The sequence below is a fragment of the Homalodisca vitripennis genome, chromosome 6 (assembly GCF_021130785.1).
Source record: "Homalodisca vitripennis isolate AUS2020 chromosome 6, UT_GWSS_2.1, whole genome shotgun sequence".
Taxonomy (NCBI): domain Eukaryota; kingdom Metazoa; phylum Arthropoda; class Insecta; order Hemiptera; family Cicadellidae; genus Homalodisca; species Homalodisca vitripennis.
In genome coordinates this window covers 141,047,049-141,065,187 of record NC_060212.1, presented here as the reverse complement: position 1 = coordinate 141,065,187, position 18,139 = coordinate 141,047,049, and the positions used below count along the sequence as shown (strand labels likewise).

The following is an 18,139-nucleotide window of genomic DNA, read 5'->3' as shown; positions in this document are numbered from 1 at the left end:
TTTTAATCACCCTCTCATATTTTTCATAAGAAGATATTTGAAATTATATTCAATATGACCAATATTATACTTAATGCCTTCGTAAGACTCTTAGATTGTTAGAAAAACAACATACGTAGATTTAATAATAAAAAAAATTGTATAGTTTGAATATTTTATCCCAATAGTAAGTTTTAATCCAAATTAAAATCTATAAAGAATTACAATTGAGTTTGGACAGGTTTCCTTAAAAAAATTTAGTAATCATAATAAAACAATCTGATGTAAAACGAACCCATCTCAAAAATAATTATTCACAACTGACGCTAATGCTAAGTTTGCCTTGGAGCCTTGAGCAATCTGAAAGGTTAAATTAGTAGTATAAATGTATATAGGGCAAAAATTAATTATCAAATTACTTTTGAAGATCTATTCAGTTCTCTGTGGTGTACTGATATCTCAGAATAGGCATACATAGAAAATAAATTGGCCTCAAAAGGCCCCATTTCGTTGGTATGGTTCAAATGTAGGAATTAATTCTAATAATAATGCATTAAGAAGACATTTAACTTAAAAAAATAATGTTAATACTGAAATTGCAAGACCTAATCAAATATGAACTGTTTGGAGGGAATAACGGCACAATATTTTGTCAAGACATAAATGTCTTACACAATGACTAAGCTCAATCAGTAAATATTTACGTTTTTAGCTCAACAACGTCTTTCAATAGACTCTTATCATTTAAATGTTTTGCAAATGTTCTCAATTCTCCCGAGCCGTGGCACTGGTAACAGAGCTAGTTATATTCAGAAAGGCATTAAATCACAGTATAATTATTTACGAATACACTTATTGGTTTCATGTAAACTAACTGCAAAGTGCTGTATTGAAATAATACAATGTTACTGGTTCAAATTGCTCTTTTATAAAATCTAGTTATTATCATATATCTCTCTTGCACCACCCTTACCGGGATATAACATGAGTGGATTATGCACACATAACATCACTGGTGCTAGCATAAGAAATACTAATCTTTTTATCGCTAGAGCTGCCTTCTTTAAACTTGGCCAATGGTTTCGAACAAGACCAACACTTCGTGGATGTAACCTTATTTATAACTCTACAATATTGACATTGCTTATGGAGCTATCATTTTGGGTAAATCTCAGTCTGTCTCCGCTCTTTCTACTTTAAAACAATTAGTTTTCCAGTCTTTTTATGTTCAACAAAATTATTACCATTTATAGTGCCGATGAGTTTATTGCATTCAAATGAGTGACCACACACTTGGAAGACTTACACCATCGTTGGAATTTGCATGAATGGATGTGGTGTGACTAACACCATTATTTGACTAGGTATTAATGTGAAGTGCTTGCTCAAAAATTTAGAAAAACTATGACTATCGCTATAAATGTTTTGTACTGTCTTGGAAATAATTTTCTCCGTAATATATTAGCCTTTACCAAGTTTGAACTTTGTAGCTAGTACCTATTACTTAAGTTTAAGGGCAATACGAAAAATTCTCACAACTATATAAGAGAACTTTTTATTACTCAGATGTGAAGTACATTTCAAAAGCTCTATTTAGTGGTTCATAAGCATCAGGATGCTATTTAACTCCTGACTTGATACTCATTCTTAAGCGGTTAAAAGTTCCTTAGAAACCTAGAAGTGAGTAATAGACCATAATAACAATACATAACGCCATATACTTTACTTATAAGGTATAAAATTGTTAGCAAATATTTCAATTCACTAACTTTAGAGCTAGGTAGGGTATTTCAAAGCATAGCTTTCAAGCGTTTAAATGCCCTATTAATGTATCTTAATAAATACTCAAGCATTAAATTTAATCCATTTCAGATGTTTATTATTAACGTTTAAACTAATTTAGTTTTGTATAAAAAATACATTCTGAGAATATGAAATAATCATCTACAACGTATCTGTAATATTTCAAATATTTTACGTAACATTATTATATTTATTGAAATAAATTATACTCTATTAGTTAGGAATTAAATTTTAGAGGAGTTTAAGGTATATAATTGGGACTCCAGTTATAGATATATATAGTATTTAATTGTTTTTGTGATGGGAGACCCAGACACTTTTCTCTATAGTAAAGAGAACCGTGGATCGAACGCGCTTAGCTCTTGAAGAAAGATCTAAAATGGACTTCTCTTATAATGTGCTGGAAAAACTCCACTTCAGGCACAATATTAACTGTTTATCCATTAGAAATGTGTCAATCCTTATTATTAATTAGGATTTTTCCAACCTATAGTTATGTAGCCATGAGTTCGAAATTTAAAACAATGTTAGTAAAAACAAAGATAAATTTTTCTGGTAAATTTGTTTCTAAAACAATTTTTCGAAGGCGATGATGCATTTTCATTTTGAACTATTTAAAAAATGCCTAGCACCTTCAGTACTTAAGTAATAGATTTTAATTAGTAATCTTTGGTGTCTCCTTAAAAGTTTTTTAGACGTATCACCGAACTAATGTTGTGTCTTGATAAAATATTAAGTTATAATAATAAAATGCGATACCCGCATACCTGTGCTTGAAGTATGACGTCACAAAAACACAAAATTAATTCAAAACCGTAATAATTTAAGCTCGATTTATATAGTCCGCTCAGTATTACAATCAGTAGTGGAAATAATCATGGTAAATTACTAGACACAAGGATAAAACTTTACACTTTATCTTAAAAATCCCCCTCTTTTTTAGGCCCGTTTTTCTTTTCTTAGTAGATGACGCACGGGAGCGGTTTTGGCAAGATCCTTTACATAGAATTTTGTATTTTTTTAGTTTTAGTATGTATAAAAATGATTTTCCGTGACGATATTGGTCATCGATTTATAGAAATATATGATATGAGATTGCCTAATGAAGGAGCTATGTATAAAATGTACAAATGCGCGTACGTATAAAATTCATTGCGTTAAAATTTAACTGTATCATCTAATAGTTTTTATTAAAATATTGTGATACACTTGTAAGGACACAATATTAAACATAATATCGTAATTAATGATTCTAACACTTTAATAATTACTCATAAAGACTAGTTTATGTCTTACTTGATAACAGTTTCTTTGTATGTTATTTTCATATCGCATTATAATGATTACGTCTTAATAAAAAAAATATATGCCTAAGTAGTTGTGACTGTCCGAAAAGTTGCGTAGGCAAGGAAGATGAGTTGGTGAGATGACGCAGCAGTTTGGAACCTACACGCCGGAACAAGTTCAACCTTTGCCTTGCCCGCATGTAGGGTAGGTCAGTGTAGGAATCGAGCCTTGTAGCCAAGGGAAAATGACATAAACATTTACTCCGAAGTAATTTAAAATCCAACCTGGTTGAGACATTATCGCTATTAAACAGCCGCTATAACAATTAGAGTTTAATTTCTAATTGGTTTGTCCATTAATTTACGCATTACCAATGACCAATTTAAAAGATAGATTTGAGAAAATTTAGCGTGTACTTGGTGAATATCCAGATATGTTAATTGAATTGATCATGTTTCAGATATTTATCCACACTAAAAATTAATTATGATATACGTGTTTTAAATACATATGTCACATCTATACTTGTATATATTTTGTGATTTGTATGAGGGTAATGAGGCAAACTAAACGATAGAGCTGGAAATTTACAATAATTTAATTTAATCAAATCAGAATCGTTCTTACAAGGGCTATCTGTTAAGTAAGGGGTAACATTCAGGAAGACTCTTGTGGGAATAATAATCGTAATCCTATTGTATTAGTAATATACTCTAATTATATGTTAGAAATTAATAATTTTAATGTCACGTCCTTTGATATTAAACACAGTTTAGCACAGCAATTAATTGACGGACAGAAATTGACGGTGAAAGGGCAAACAGTTTGAAGAGTGTAATATAAGTTAAGTTAGGTATTATAATAATGTAGACTTACAGATACATTACCACTCCATTGCATATCAGATGACGACACTTAAAAAATCATTTAACAGCCGCATATTGTACTTTCAGTGAAGCATTACTCGAATTCAGACAGTTAATATTCCTTTACTAGCCAGGCAAGATCACATATTCATATTGTAGGAACACATAAAAGCTGCACTTCTCAACTCAACAATACAGACGAATGCCTATTCTTGTCAGTTTCAATATATGATGATTGGTAAAGAGTCTCCACCGCGACTTCTACTTTTTTCAAGACTTTGATTATGTAAGCAATATTTTAGTTTATTAATAAATTTACTTCTTTATATTTGCTTTAGTATTTTTGTCAAACACTTAACGAGTTTATGGTTGCTAATTGCAAGAGATACCTAAGCATTCCTTTTTATCAATTTTATGTTTTTGTTGCTACTGAATTAAAAATAGGGTGTATAATTAAAAATTTTAATGCATTATACGCCACTATTAAAATATCCTAAAAAAAACAGAGTCAAAATTATTTGCTAAACGTTTAGCTCGATAACTCTTCCTTGTATTCTGTATTTCTTGAATGTTTACTGACATTCTGCACGCTTGTATCACTGACATTCCAAACAACGTTTTTAATAACATTTTATCATTAATTTTTTATTTTTTATATTTATTTTTGTTGAATAACTATTTATTATTTATTCCAAAACGGTGTTTTTGTGCAGTTAGTAAAATTCGCTTCCAATACTCCAGCGATTTATGAGTACAACGCACTATGAGCCGCATAACAGACGTTTGAATGGGCAATTTCAAGTTTATACCTCATTTAATTCCTGCGGACAGACAAGCGATCGGAGAGAACATAAGGGCAGACAGAAGAAAACTCTCCCAGCCTACGCGTTATAGATTTTAACGATATTCAACCAAATTTCATAATTGGACTTTGAACGTCATAGAACAGTGTTGCAAAACATGAAGCATCGCAAAAATTTGAAGTCTAAAGATGACTTAGTTTTCGAGATATCGTGTCCAGAGACATGCGGATAGACACACAGATAGTCAGATAGAAACTAAATATGAGAAAAATACCTTAAATTCTTCACTAACGTCTAGCAAATTAGTTATGCTTGTGATAAGATTAATACTTTGTTATGTACCAATGTTATACTTTCAACGTAATCGAAAAGTTACTTTGAAAAGGAAAGATTTCATTGATTAAGGGAGACATTCGAAGTGACATTACAAATATTATAGTCAAGAGAAAGTAATAATAAATAAATAATAATAGTGTTATTCCTGTCGGCTAGTATTAGGTGTCAAACGATTAGTTACGGTATGAGTACAAGCAGGCTGTGAGAAACGGGACACTTGTGCACACACATTAGAGCGCTTGTGTGTCTCAGGATTTTGTCACATAACCTGGGTTTATCATTATATTGTAATTTTTGAAACTTATAATTTCAAAGAGGTTTCATAAACCTAAACAAGAATTGTATAGTAGCTAAATGAAACAGTTTTTCTAGTAAAATTATTTTTGTATAATTGATAATTTAAGTGTATTTATAGGTCATTCGTTCTTGTGATATCATGAGCAAAGCATTGATTGTATATAGACAAATATACAGACATAAATTGAATTGTTCTAGGCCCTCAAGTGGTAAGGTGCAATATATCATATTTATTTATTTATTATTAGTACATTTTGACGTTTTCATCAACTTTACATAAGCTATGCGTTTGAATTTGTTTGAAAATAAGATTTTCTTCCAGAAAAGCAACAGTTTTACATTACAGCAAGTAGGAATAAAAAGATACAATTTTCTAATTTATAATTGTAAACATCTAGTTCCGAACAATTTTGAATTAGGATTCACACCATTGTCTCATGTAATACTACATGAAATGTGCTGGTAACACAATAGTATGGAAAGTAAATCCGTTATCGCAAGTTGACACTCTCTGCCAATGTCGGGTTTAGGCACTAAATGGTGCACTGCCCTCTATAATCGTAAAGCAGTGGTTAGTTCACAGTATTTGACCGGTTTAGCTGTGTGATTTAATTAATGCTAACAATACGTCACATATACCATCTTTATATATAAAATATCATGTCACGGTGTTCGCTCACACTAATATCCGAAGCCAAAGAACCAATTTCAATGAAATTTTTTAGATATGTATTTCTTGGTCCAAATTAAAAGTTAGGATAGGTTTTAACTTGAAAATCCCTCCGGAATACGCCTCACTGTTGTTTAAAGAAGCGAAACATCCCATCTAGGTCTATATAGTTTAGGGAATACTAGTTGAAATATCCTGTTAGTTGTAATCTACTGTTTTGTGTAGTTATTGTTTTATGACATGACAACCATAATTTAAATTCATTTAACCGGTACTATTGTTATGATAATATTCAGGTTTATTAATACATTTAAATGTGGAAGAATATTTAGATACCCAAGAGACTGGTTAGCTTCATTGTCATGTGGCATTTTTAAACTAACATACCACAAAGAGAGACATTTTTCATACTGCATTCCGCTAAACAAGACTTCTACAACTCGAAAGCTGTCATAAATGGTTCCTGAAATGTAGCATAATCTTTCTAAGGATTTAAATGTTATACCGGGATTAGACATCTTTTGACAATAGTAAACTTCTCGGTCCTAGGCATATATGTATATTATCTATCCATCTATCTAGACAACAATGCAAACTCAGCTATGGCATTGGAAATTACTTAACCCTAAACCGAAAGATGATTGCAAGAAACGTAAGTTGACCTTTTTTTGTCAGGAGTATATTTCGGAGACCTCAATATATTTCCTTTATTCAAAGGGGAAATATATACGAGTATATATAATATATTATACAGGAGTGGAACAAAATTGACAGTCATATGTATGTAATTCATATGTATATATATATATATATATATATATATATATATATCTTTAAACGAAAAGAAATATCACAAGCAAATTTGGCAAAAATCGCTTACTATATTTCCAGTAATAACGGTGATCGGATTTCACATTTGCGGCGCGGGAGGTGAGAAGAATATCTCTAATGACAGCCTCTCTTGCACATAAATTTAAAGGTTAAACTTAAACTAAAAATAATTAATTTGAACCAGAAATCCTCCTATTCACATAAAACTTGATGTAATAATTAGTCCCTCAACCTCTGATCGTCAAATTATTAACACTGCAATAATACATACCTGATCGCATGCCTACTTATGTTTGTAAAATATCAAAAGGGGCCATTATATTACACTACCATTCCTTTTTCCTAAATAAACTTGACTTTTACAAATGCGTGGTATCGGTTCCTTATTATTTATTGTACTTGAATTAAATGCAATACATACTAATAAATAACTTGTACATAATATCAAACGCATAACAACAAGCCACATGAAAGCGTGGTCGGGCCGCTAGTTCACTTATATAAACTAACTGCATGTGCAGTTATTGTGAAATACCATTCAAAAGTCTACATAATATGTATATTATACTGAATAGGTACAAAATAAAAATGTGTACCATACAACGTGTCGCTTAAAATACATCTCTGAGATGAAATGCAAAATTTCAAGTTATAGCTTATTTTATTATCCTCTTAGACTGACGGAGAATTAGAAGAAAGAAATTTTTACATTACCGGTGGAAAAATTAAGTTGTTCCATTCCACTAAGCGACTAAGTGATAGGTTTAAATGACTGACAGCTGATTCATAGTCACATAGATCACATAGATGGACATGCAAAATTATAAAACTTCATTCTTTTCTGACCATGGCGCGAGACAGGCAGGGGTTAGAAGTGGTAAGCTGTTTACTGAATTAGTAGAGATTCTTGTAGATCGCTTCCTTGTTAAAACTTGCTCGGTGTGTAAAGCGCGTACGGGTAGCAGTTTGAGTTTGGAGCTTGTGTAAATCGAAAGCGTTTTACGGCAGCCATCTTAATTGCGTTGAAATTCACTAAGTTCTTCTAAGAGATTACGTCACTTAATTAATTCGGTTAATTATTCCATTCAGAAAGTAGTCTGAAAAAGAATAATCAATATACACTGAAGCCCTAAAATAATAAATAAATTGAAGAACCCTCTCTATTAAGTGAGGAGAACAGATATGTATTAGAAATCATTAGAAAAGTGTGGAAGAGATTTTATTTTAATTAATTGATTTTCATTATTTTAATTTACTTTCAAATTGAGTTGTTATAACATTTATTTTATTTTGATTAATAAACGCCTTTACTTTCAGCAAGTGAATTTTTAATTTAATTATTTAACAAGTAATAACATAGAGAAATCCTTAAATATAATTTTTAATCTAAGCTTGGGTATAATAATAAATGATTTGTAAATGAGCTAAATGTTAGTAAATTGGTTTTGGTAACATGCAAAGAATAACCAGTTAAAAAGTAAGATCACTAGATAAAGAATTGTCTGCACTTTCTTATTAGATCTTTACATTTATTTGTCTATGAGGATAGATGGGTTTGTTGAATAATATTTTTAACGCAACTTTTTCATTAACATTCCAGTTCCACAACATTCTACTTCTTTTTTTCAAAAACACGTAACTTACAACTGCATTAAACTTTTCAACTCACTTCCAGATGCTTTAAAGGTGGATTTTTCTTTTTAACCTCGTTCAAAAATAACTTAAAACAGTTCCTCATCGACGGTTCCTTTTACAGTGTCCAGGATGTTTAGCATAAATTGTAAATAGTAGACTAAATATAATTTTGTTTTTTTTTTCTTTGATGTATACTTAGCATAACATGTAACACTGTATAAGTTAGTTAAGCTAGCCCTGTGTGTATACTTTAATGACGTTGCTAATGCATGAAAATGTTATTTTGAGCAATAAAGGATTTTGATTGATTTTGATTCATTGATCAACATATTCTTATTGCTCTATAATTATTTATACATTATAACGTACACAGCATACACACTATGTACCTTTTTACTATTATAGAAAAGTTCTAAAAAGTTTAGATTATTAAAATATCTAAATCAGTACTATACAGAAGCAGCCGATTTTCTTAAAGACTCAACTGAACAAGTTACGAAAATTGTAAAAGTGTTATCCTTCACAACTTGTAGTTTATTCCAGTCACAATATTATACTTTTCTACTTTAACTGTAAGTTACGTAACCAGATGGCTCAGTGCCAACCTAACTTGTTCAAAACTGATATGAAAACTCCATTTTGTGGCCAGACTTGTTTGCAAAATTATTCCCCTTCTTGTTGGAACTGTCTGGGTTATTCTAAAATATATCTCTTAGACCATAAATTCAAAACTGAGGTTAAAAAGGGTTCATTGTCCAACAATAGAGGAGAATTCTTTGTTTGAAGGTTATTTTTGACGATGGAAGGATTGTGAAGGAAACAGAATTTTTTCCGGACATTTCCCATCGTTCAGTGAAACAATAAATCAGTAACACTACGTTTCGAGATCTGCAATCTGATCTCTTCTTCAGGTAAAGAACTAACCTAATACATAATATTACAAACTAGGTTACAATAAACAAATCTTACCAAAGCGTTGTGGCACGCCTAAGTCAGGAATCACAACCTACATGTTGTTCACTAACTCTATAAACATGCACTTAATAAAAAACTATACAAAACACTAATCATTAAAACTGAACTACGGAATACAGGTCACAATGCGTCTTCATTCGTCTACTAACCACCTACGACTAACCAAAGGGACTAGCCAATGGTAATCGTGACGGCAGACTAAAACAAAATGGCGGAAATAAAAAGGAAGGGGACAGGAATGGGCCCTTTCGTTATTATTGGTTCATGCGAGATGAACTTCTTAAAACCATATTGTGACTCCGCATTGGTTTATTACAAATATCTGATCCGTTTGATACTTTTGGTTTTCTCTTTAGTTCATTTTTTAGAATTGGCAACCAAAGCGGCCTAATCTCGACTGGTGGTTGACTGATTAGTTGGTCTGCCAATTTAATGTATGTTGCCTCAATTAATTTCCTTTTGAAGAAATGTGGTTCCCGATGTATTATGTTGGCTTCATCCCAATTTATATGATAGTCTTCGGACCAACAATGGTGTGCAATTTTTGACTTTTCTGTTAGGAGGAGAATTTGACAGAAAGCGTTACAAATTAAAAGGAAACTACATTTAAACTGACTTGGAAGTCATATTAAGGGAAAATATACTTATATTATTCGAATATATATATGTTATTGAAATGTCTGTAATCGAAAAAAATAATATCGAATAATAAAGAGAAAATAATTGAGCTCACACGAATAAAAAGTATACAGCACCGAGCGCTGTTTGCTCTGAGCACCGAAATGAAAGCCGTACTCCGATCGCTGAAGTAATAAATCTGACTGTCGAGCAAAGTGATGAGGGTATCCAGTACTACAATAGTCCGCCAGACCCAGGTTGAAAAAATATTTCTTTTATTTTTTAGTTTAGGTTAGGTCAGGTTTGTTTATTCTTTGTTTAAAGTTTGTTGTTGACGCTGGAACGTTTGACAGGATAACAGGATTTCGGACATTTTTCATAGAAGTATTAAGAAAACTATATGTAACACAACATTTCGAGGATTGGAATCTATCGTCTTCGTCAGGTGGGGAGGCCATTAAAAACATACAAAAATAAAGCATAGAAAGACGAAAAGAAGGGAAAGAAAAGGGTTCTAACATACCCAAAAGCTGCTTGGAGTGAAAAATTTCATGTTAGTATCCCACTTTCATCCGTGCCGGTGTGATTTTGTTTCTCGAACTCGGGACTTGTGCTTGGAACTTGAATTATGTGCAGTGAAAACGCCTGTACTAGACTCCAACCTGCTTTTGGTTACGTTTGAACTCTTTTCTTTCCCTTCATTTCATCTTTCTATTCTTTATTTTTGTATGTACTAACACCCCCATCACCTGACGAAGAGGATAGATTCCAATTCTCGAAACGTTGCGTTATATTTTTAGAAATCGCAACGATGGCAAATGTCTGAAATATTGTTATCCTGTCAAGTTAGTTTAGGTTAGGTCTCGGCCAGTCCGGACTGTACAACTGGTGCCTTTCCTAGGTAGTCCTCACTGCGCTGAAAGCACACGGACAGCGCGGCTTATGCTACCCACAACCGATAGAAATTAATACGAGTTTACATTTATGTCTGATTTTATTTTGAAAGGTAAATATCTTACTTTGCAACTGTCCAATCAGATAATCAACCATATTGATATAGGTTTTGTGCTTGGATTATTAACACAAGATAAAAACCTAAACAAGGAAACATTTTTGAACAACACACAGACGATTAAAACTGTACACTTACAAGTTTTAATTTTGTGAAGGTATCAACTCTTAGTGTCTCTGAACCTTCTCTAAATTAAGTTTTTTTATCAGATTAAAGCATTCAATAAAACAATCTCGTTATATTAGAAATTTCAGTTGTACCAAAAGTTTTAATAACATAAGTTTTATAATGACTAAGGGTAATAATTAAGTTGTCTTAGTTTGCAAAACATATTGATCAATATACTTTTTTCCAATTACAGAATTAGGCAACAGGCCAATTTTATTGTGGAGTGTTATTTTCACAAGTTTATCAGGATTTTGTCAGTCCCCAGCGGATGGTTGACACAGGGAAGACAATAAATAGTGTAAAGTGAGAGATGATGGCTGGAATTTCCCCGAGGTTTTCTCATCGTAAATCTTCAGTGGCAGTAACTTACTTTAAGATATCTCACTTCACCCCCATGGAATATTTATAATGTTACTGAACACAATCTTTTGTACAAAATGACTGTTGTAGAAAATCTGAGTGGTAAGAGTTTATAGAATTAGGTTAGAAACAAATCATTCAATTTGTATTGGTCTTTAATGTCCTGCAAATATACATTAGATATTAACTTTATATTTAATTGGCCATACGTTTGATATAAACTTTATGAGAACAATATAAACATTGTAGCAGCTAAAAAATTTTTACACATTTTTGCAGATAAGTTTATTATTCAAATCTACATGTGCATTGAAATGTTTTATGACTGTATTTTTGGAGTGGTAGTTTAAATTTGTCTACATGATCTGTCTATATCAGGATATTGCTACGCAAAATATTAAGTTTCACGTTTCAGTTAAGAATTGATGTATAATATATGCCACTGCTAAATGCCACTGAATGACATCACGAAATCTCTGAATCGGTATAACGGAATTACATGGAACCTTGTAGGCATGTCCCTTGTTATTTGCTCTCTAAGAAATGGTTTTTAAAATTCACAACATAACAGCAGAAGTTCTCTAAAATCCACGGTTCACCTAATGTCACGATTGATCACATTATAAAGTGTTATAAAATTTAAATTTGTATTAGGGTTCTACTGAGTCCCATAGATAAGCTCACGACGTGTTTTCCTGTCTTTATAATCAATCATAAAATACTCATGGAAGAATTCTGTATTGACGTGAACTCCTTAAGACTCTTTGTACATATTGAATGCCAAAGCATGTAGTATGGATATAAAAACTGAATAAGTTCTCTTATTTGAATGATGACTGTAATGGTAGACGATATTATACACATTTCAATGCACAAGAAGAGGTATTTGGTGGACTGGGGAAATGTGGCATGCGATAAACATGACTTAATTTAACGAATACCACAGATTATAGTGGAAAACAGGTGTTAGGTAATATATAGGCTACAGGTGGAAAATTGTAAATATTGCTACACTTTTACTATTACTCTATATCAAGGGTTGTTTTTTAAACTGGGTAATGCGTGGATATAAGATGCTATCATTAGAATGGCAGAAATTGTTTATATAATATTAGGAAGAAAAGTGGAACAAAATTGACATTCATATGTATGTAATTCATATATATGTGCCCTTGTAGATTCCAACATCGGTTACAGTACAGATTCATATCTGAGGCCAAATTGACCAGTTGGAAACAGTAACTTATCAGCTCAACCTCAATAGCTCTAGTACTGTACTACTATTGATGTGGTCCAGTTTTAAATCTGGTCTGTACTAAAGGTCAGACAAATCATTATTTTATACGATTTGGTCGAATTGTGACATTTATATATACAATGTAACGGTAAATTAGGTCGTTTCAACTTGAAATATTAAACTAAACGCTTTAGTTCATTAAAACCACAAATCAGTTTTTGTTATAACGTATTGTTTGTTTACTATACTCATATGCAAATGTATCTTATACGTTTGTGAAATCGTATTGTGGAGCATTGAAAAGAGTATTAAACACTACCCAATTTGTTTAATAACTGATAAGTATTTGGTAATATGTCTGAAGAAATCTTTAATTGTTCTACAATGAATCATAATTTATTTTCCGAAAAAGTTAGGTTCTCTTAAAAACGGAATAAAGAAGTAATCAACAATACAAATCATATTATATTATGTGTGGTATACGTAGAAAACACTCATATAATGGTTTATATTTGTCGTCGTAAAGTTTCCAGTATTGCATACATTATTTTTAGCAACATAAATAAGGTAATGAGTTCCATATAATGGGAATGTATTCTTTAGAGTCCAAAGTCGGTTCTTATTTACGGTCTATAAAGTTGATTTGCTGTCCTCACTTCAGACTTCAGGAGCCGAAAATATATATATATATCACGTTTTTACTTCCAACTATTAATATTATAGAACTTAAGTTGAATACGAAGCTAAAGTTGGTGTTTTAATCCAAATTAAGAAATAAATGTGTTATAAGATTTCTTAAATTTAAGTCTGTTTGATATTTCACCTTGCTTTAGTATACCATTAAAGCTGGGAGATATTCTATTACAAATTAAAATCAAATTACTTAACATATAATTATTAAAATTATAATAATGTATAAAACAGACCACGGATCTTGTTTTAATTAATTATTTTTTATAATGAAATATAGGAAACAAAACTAAAATAAGTTATTAAAAATTATAGAGCTGTTTAACCGTTTAAACTACACCAGATCATAATCCGCTTAAAACAACATAGCTCAACTGAAGAGATGTATTCTTTATTATGCAAAGACAGTGTATTGTGGCATTCTTGAATGTAAGCAAGGTTTTACTTACAAGTTAAGTTTAAAATATTATTTTGGCACAACCATCTAGTTGTATGGTTATTAAATTTCAACTCATATATTAAAATATGTGTCACCTAATTTGCAGTATAAATAAATGTGAACTCTTGGAGATATTTTAAATACATGCATAAAATAATAAGTTTGGAAAACAAAATTAAACTGTAAAGAGATTAAAGCATAAAGTAATTTGATTTGCAATTATAACAAATAGTACACTTACAGTAAATCTTTGATGTCCATTGATCAGCAGTGAATTGAGATATTTATGAAAATAAAATAATTTATTTTAATAAGATATGATCTTTATAATTAAAACTGTTACCTATGTTAATTATAATACCACTAAATATGAGTTTGAAATGGGTAATATTTCTTAATACGTATGAATAAAGTTTTAATTGTAAGAATTAAATGTTTAATAAATTAATATTCAATTTAAAAGGGGTTTTAAACTTTTTTAATCCAATATTTCTGAAAAGAACGAGAAAGATATACCATCTACATCATAATGGGCAACCCTAACGCATTTCCGTAACTGGCATATCAGTAACTACAGATATCACGATTAAAGTAAAGGGGATCTTCGATAGGGGTGGTTTTAGATCATTACTGTCGGGGTGAGTAAGGCTCTCTTAGGTCAATTTTTACAAGACTAAATATAAGGGATTACACTCCATACTTGAAGAGTTGATTAGATAAGGATTAAACAGGGCTATGATTCCATCCTTCAGGGCTAGGATCCTCTCCTTCTAAGGTAACATTACTAATGTAGCGTCCTCTATTCCTCTTCATGATGGGTTTAACGTGGAATCTCATGGGTAAGTGTCCTCTACCCAGAACCTTACCATTACTGATTATGCTCTTATTCCGGAAGAAACATATTAAATGTATCTTGTATTAACAATGCAAGAACAGGTTAAATGACGGGTTTATATCCATGAACCACTATGAAATATTTAGATAATTTGCCTTTAACGAAAGCAGGAACAGTGGAACTATGTGTGAACAACAGCACGTTGATAAACAGTCTCTGCTACAGTGTTGTATGACTATCTATGGAATTTACTCTGAACATTTGCTTGATGAAGTTGGTTCACAAATAATCATTTAAATAAAAAACAAAAGGAAAAATACTTGTAAAGGGTTTGGCTGCAGATATCGTGTGCTGAAGCCACAAGTTAAACTGGACAGAAGCCAGATCTACCAACACAATAAAAAGTCCTGTTTCATTTATCTTGCAAGACTACATTCCGTGCAGTCTGGATGTCTCAGTAAAACCTCTCCACGATATTAGTACTTCATTATAGTTATGGGTTTATAATTGAATATATTAAAGCCCTTGCTTAGAGAAATAAATATGAGAGGTAATAATTCAACAACACTATATGAGGTTGGCTAGACTTTATTTTATTAGTTAACTACATTAATTCATCCAAGCAATGTACAAAATCCGTAACTAGTTTATGAAATTCGTTTCGTTATCAAAATTGACGAGGAAGCTACGTATCAGATACCTAGACTTATGTAATAAAACATATTTACCTTCCTATGCAACCCAAGTCGTTTACAGTTGAAAAAAAACATAATTGTGGAGATGTTTAAACATATATTTTCTTTACAATAAGTATATTCTGTTTATTTTTAATTTCACGAAGGGTAAGTTTGAGTTTTGTTAATTCTGTTTGCTAAGCCATAAAGATTGTAACAATAAATTAATTTATGGGTTTAGAAGATATAGATAGTTATAGTGTCTGCAACCGCAAATGAACTCTTTATTTAAATAAACTTATCTGGTGGAATCCCTCAACAGGCTTTGCCTTTGGGACCCTATTTTCCTAATAAAATTATATTTTATTTGTCATAATAGAATTTTATATTATGATAGTATACATATGTAATACGCATATTATTTTGTGTTGGTACTTATATTTGTGTTTTTTTTAGGAAATAAATCATTTATTCATTTAATTGAACCATATACTGTACTCTTTAATGCAAAGTAAATGACATGATTTTCTTCGAATAAAATAAACAGTTTGGTACACTTTAAGGTTCTTGTCATATGATGAAAGTTAACAAATTATATAATAAAAATATTTAAATTTTATGCAGTTTATGTATCCTGTTATAAACTAATTATAAAAGGTGTCTCACAACCATTTCATAAAACCTTACCACTCTGTTCAGCAGGTAAAATCAATAACTAACACACAATACAAGATAATATTTGTCCTTTCTAGCTTAGTTTAGAAGCTATCTGTCTGTATGTGCTTTTTTGGAATATCATGAACACTTTAAGATAAATTCATTAAAGTCGGCAGAACAATTTATCTTACTAAGTTAAAAAATCATGAAAGAAATAAACTCCCTGTATGTTTCTGTTTCAAAATAGTGGTAGTTTAAAATTTTTGGATTTAACTTTGAATAAATTTAACACGGATTAAATAATTAATTATTATATTAATGAATGGCTTATTCTTATTCATTTCTAAATTATACTACGAGAGTGTCAGCCTACAAAGAATATAAATGATTGTGAAAGCATCAGTATTTAATTAAAACAGAATTAAATCAAAATAAGTGACATTAATATGGATTCCGTATCCTGTTACTATTCTGTGGGAACGGGCCATGAGGAATCAGTAGAAAATTTAAAATTCAAGTATTGGTAAATATGGGGAAAGCTTTATCGGTTACAAAATGGTTACAAAATTTATAAAAAGTAAACAGTAAATTCAACAGAAGATTCAGGAAGTTGCTTTAATTAGTTTAATTTCACATTAAGTACCTACTGTTCAGGTTAACATATGAACAAATAATGTTTTTTGAAAATATAATTATATTTGGGCTATACTTAGTAAAATTATAACTAAATATTACTTTCATAGACGTGACATAAATTTCAGCAAATTAGTGTAATATTAAATAAAAATCGAGTTGTAAGAGGAAAAATTAGTAGAATATATCTTGTAACCAAATTATTACGTTAAAAGAAACATTAAGAAGCTCCATCTTAAGCTTGAGAGTTTAAGTGCTACATATAATACATACATACTTAAAACTAGCTAAAAAATTGTTACATATATCCTAGCAATACAAATGATTGGGTACTAGTAATAATAATAAATAATAATGATAATGTATAAAATAAAAAAATCAATTTAAACCAAAAACATAATTTGACCATACTTTTATAACGAAATCACTGTAACTAATTACTCTTTTATCCAATCACGAGTAGTCTAGTGATAGGCGGCTCACCAGATCAGCAGTGAGTCCGGTGGCGTAGTGACGCGGTCTTCTCTGATCCATACAAAAGCCAACACTTGCTTGCTCACTAGTTGTTGGAAGCGCTCCAGGTTCTACAGTCGACAAACTCAAGTGGTATATCCATCCGGCGTCAACCTCAACAGGACGTGGTTTCCTCTGATTCATGCGAAAGGCAACATATTATGCTGCCTCACTAGCTGCCCTTGGAGTCCTATAAAGGACACTCGTTTTGGCTGGCAGCTGTTTATTAATGTAAATTTGATATCTAGGAACACTTTAATAATATCCTTAGCTGGTAGATCCTTACGTGTCTTTGTATTAAGCCAATCCGCGCTTACCGAACGAAACAAAACATTAACCACATTTGATAAGTTAATGGAACGACTTATCCGCAAGAAGTAGGTAGAGTGGCAGTTTAGCAACGTATTTCAAAACTTCATAAACATTCTCTCTCTGAGTTACATGTGCACAAGAAATTAATATATTGTTATTTTTCGTAACGTAAGAATAATAATGAACAAATCTTTTACCACATTATTCCAATAAACAGTAATAGTTAGCGCAAAAGAAAATTACATTAAATATGTCTTTGATCCCGTAGTAAAGTTTGGATATTTATTTTGATTTGGATTTTGACTTTGAATATAATAAATTCAGTCAAATGTTTAAGAAATAATGAAAGAACTTTTGGCCTGTTTTATATATTTTGATTTTAAAATTAAGAAATTTATTTCGCCTATTTTTTATTTTTACTTTAATATATTTAAAAACGTCCTAGCTATGTAGTTTTTTAGTTTAAATTTTAAAATTTAAATCAAGGGAGAGTTATTTATCAAATTTAT

The 18,139-nt window shown here is 30.9% G+C and overlaps 1 protein-coding gene across 1 annotated transcript in view; it reads right to left on the bottom strand.

The window, feature by feature from the left end:
* LOC124365576 (trypsin-1-like) overlaps nt 1–17,462 on the bottom strand; it is a 28,369-nt gene extending 10,907 nt beyond the window's left edge. The window contains exon 1 of the mRNA XM_046821568.1: nt 17,289–17,462. Coding sequence (XP_046677524.1) covers nt 17,289–17,462 — 174 coding nt within the window. The remainder of the gene's footprint in view (nt 1–17,288) is intronic.
* Between the last annotated feature and the right edge of the window lie 677 nt (nt 17,463–18,139).